Raw genomic sequence first — 3,369 nt, 5'->3', positions numbered from 1 at the left:
AGCATTATTAACCTACTGGCTCTTGTGTCCCACTTAAAGATAGAAGAGGCCCTAAGAAGGCATGACCTCCTTACTGCCCTTGTCAAGAAGGAGTATGAACATAACAAGAGACTGGTATGTGAAGAGCAAATTGGGTGTTATAATTTTGAATTTACAAGTTATATCCTTTCCTTTGTTTGTACCAGCTGGGCAACAGTTCCTTACCTGTAACACTTAGCTGTGGAAGCATCTAGAGCTTTAACCAAAATTGATGGGCAGGGGGTGCTGGGTACTTTATATATACACTTTCATTTAGTCTTTACAGTATGTCTTAGAGAAGATATTTTCCATGAAATGAAAATCCTGAGGCTTTGAGGTGTTAAGTACCTTGTCCTGGATCTCAGCATGATAAGCAGGGGTCAGAGTTGAGATTGTAATCCAGAAGGTTTCTGCCTCCACAGTCCCTCCTAGAGGTGCCAGGTGGTTGTAACTTGATGCTTTTTGTCCTCCCCCATCTCTCCCAGGGCCTAAGTAGACAGCCACGGTAGTTTACCAGCCTCCAGCGTAATTCGGGCTGGGAATCATCCTTAGAACATTATTCCCTATTGATTATAACAAAGAGAGAGGACAGAAGTCAGAGGTCAGAGACAGTCTGCCAAAGGAAGAAATTTGAAAAACTTGTCATTAGTGTAGAGATAAGCCCTGAGAACTATAATTAACCACTTCTGAAAGCTCTCTCAAGAAATGCATGTTGTGCTTTGGTTTGGGGGAAGAAACACAAATATCAAAAACACCTAAGTACATGATGTCATTTCATCTTTACTTTGTCAGATATTGTCTAATCAAATACTCTTGGGAATTCAAGCTTTGCTTGAAAGTCTGGGAAGTGCCATTTTCCTACTCCTTTTGAGCTGGCATCTGGTGTGGCTTAGCGACCTCCTGGTGGAATGGGGAGGTGAGGCGCTCAGCTTCCCTGCTCTGCCGCAGCAGGGCTTGCTGGGGCTGCTCTTCGCATCGAGGTGGAGGAAGCTGCTGAAGGGCGTCCAGGGGTCTTTCCCACTCCACGCCCAGGCCATAGGCCCCTAGCCCTCTGGATGGGGGGGTGGGGGAGATGAGAACCCTCGAGTCTGCTTCCTCCTATTTCTTATCCTTTTCCTTTCCCCTTTCTTAGCAAGATTTCAAGGACCGTATTCATAGACAGAGGTTTACCCAATCAAAGATAAAAGAAAATCATCAACAAATTGTTCGTGCCCGGAAATATTATGATGACTACAGAGTCCAGCTGCATGCCAAAATGATGAGAATGAGGACCCGGGAAGAAATGGTAAATATGGCTTTTCTGTCATGCCCTGGTAAGAAGGTGATTTTTATCTGTTACCTTCTAGAACTACCACCTTCTTTTGTGACTCTTGTCCCAGTTTGAATCCAAAACCCCAAATGAAGGTCTTAAAAATCTGCTTGTGAGAATTTGTACTTGTTCATGCTTCATTCTATGACTCCATTGTGTGTTCCTGTCTATTGTCTCCATGGCTCTCATCTTAATGTGAAGTCTTAATTTTCGCTGCCTCCTACATATAACATGAGTACTTCTCCAGCACAACTGCTTTAAGGGTTTGGGAGCATGTTATAAGAGATAGGAATTTAGACCAAGTGCAGTGGCTCACACCTGTAGTCCTAGCACTTTGGGAGGATTGCTTGAGGCCAGGAGTTCAAGACCAGCCTAGGCAACATAGCAAGACGCTGTCTCTACAAAAGATAAAAGAAGTTAGCCAGGCATGGTGGCACACACCTATAGTCCCAGCTACTTGGGAGGCTGAGGCAGGAGGATTGCTTGAGCCCAGGAGTTGGAGGCTGCTGTGATCATGCCCCTGCACTCCAGTCTGGACAACGGAGTAAGACCCAGTCTCTTAGAATTCCACATAAAATCAGGAATAGTGTAGGACAGCTGTGAGGGGTTTCCACAAGGTATTTGCTGTCTCATCCTAATCAAACTGAAATGACTCATCTTTTGGGATTCCAAACTAGCAATAAATTTTATCTCTAGAGTAAAACATTATAGTAATTATAGTTAACTGGATTAAATACTTCTAGAGGAAGATACTACTAAGGCTTTGGGAGGTTAAGTCACTTGCCTAAGGTAATAACAGCTAATGAATGCACGGCTGTCAGAACCAGTTCTCCTATCAGGAATTCTTACTAAGGACAGGAGGATAAGTGGGCATATCCAAACTTTGTCCTTGAAGAACTTGTTTTACAGTGGCCTACCAAATGATAACCACCTCCTTTTCAGCTGTACACTCATGTAGGTGTGGCATGTTTGTGTGCTGGGTTTCTTTCCCTATATACATGGCTGCTTGAGAATTCTTTTCTGAAACCAGTAAAGAATCTGTGATACATGAAAAGATGCTGAATACCATTAGTCATTAAGGAAACACAAATCAAAACCATGCTGAGATAGCACTCACACCACTAGGCTGATACCACTAAGATGGCTAAAATAAAAACAAATGTTGGCTAGGATGTGGTGAGCTTGGAACCCTCATGCAGGGGTGGTGGGGTTATAAAATGGTACAACTGCTTTGGAAAACAATTTGGCAGTTGCTCAAAATGTTACAAGGTCATATAGGATTATCATATGCGCCAGCAAATTTCACTCTTAGATATATATCCACACAAAGACCTGTACACAGAAATTTATAGCGGCGTCACTTATAATAGCCAAAAAGGGGAAACACCACACATACCCATCAGCTGATGAATGGATAAACAATATATATCCATGCAGTAGAGTATTTGGCAATAAAAAGGAATGAAGTACTGATACATGCCACGATATAGATGAACCTTGAAAACATGCTAAGTGAAAGAAGCCGGATACAAAAAGCCAAGAATTATGATTCCATTTATATGAAATGTCCAGAATGGGCAACTCCATAGAGTCAGAAAGTAGATTAATGGTTGTCAGGGGCTACGGAGAAGGGAGAGCAATTGCTCATGGGTGTGGGGTTCCTTCTGGGGGTGATGAAAATGTTCTGTAATTGTGATGGTTGTACAACTCAACTAAAACATACTGAATCACATTTTACTGGGTTGCTTTTTATGGTATGTGAATAATACCTGAATATTTTTAAAAATCTTTGTGAAATACAATTGGTATGTACGTCTAGTTGAGCGAAATGATTATACTCAGTGAAAGTTCAAAGTTGAGCATAACTTTATGATTAACTGACAGATATTTAAGAAACTGTTTGAAGAAGGTTTACAAATTCAGAAGCAGAGATTACGAGACCTAAGAAACTATGCCAAAGAAAAGCGAGATGAACAAAAGAGACAGCACCAGAATGAACTGGACTCAATGGAGAACTACTATAAGGGCCAGGTGGGCTCTGT

At 42.0% G+C, this 3,369-nt stretch overlaps 1 protein-coding gene across 1 annotated transcript in view; it reads left to right on the top strand.

Moving 5' to 3' along the window:
* CEP95 (centrosomal protein 95kDa) overlaps positions 1 to 3,369 on the top strand; it is a 37,337-nt gene that overhangs the window by 24,659 nt on the left and 9,309 nt on the right. Inside the window, exon 7 of the mRNA XM_012659534.1 lies at positions 912 to 934. Coding sequence (XP_012514988.1) covers positions 912 to 934 — 23 coding nt within the window. The remainder of the gene's footprint in view (positions 1 to 911; positions 935 to 3,369) is intronic.

This window comes from Propithecus coquereli, unplaced genomic scaffold (assembly GCF_000956105.1).
Source record: "Propithecus coquereli isolate 6110/MARCELLA unplaced genomic scaffold, Pcoq_1.0 Scaffold119, whole genome shotgun sequence".
Classification (NCBI taxonomy): Eukaryota; Metazoa; Chordata; class Mammalia; order Primates; family Indriidae; genus Propithecus; species Propithecus coquereli.
The sequence above is the reverse complement of the archived record's forward strand: the minus strand, read 5'-3'. Positions and strand labels throughout refer to the sequence as shown.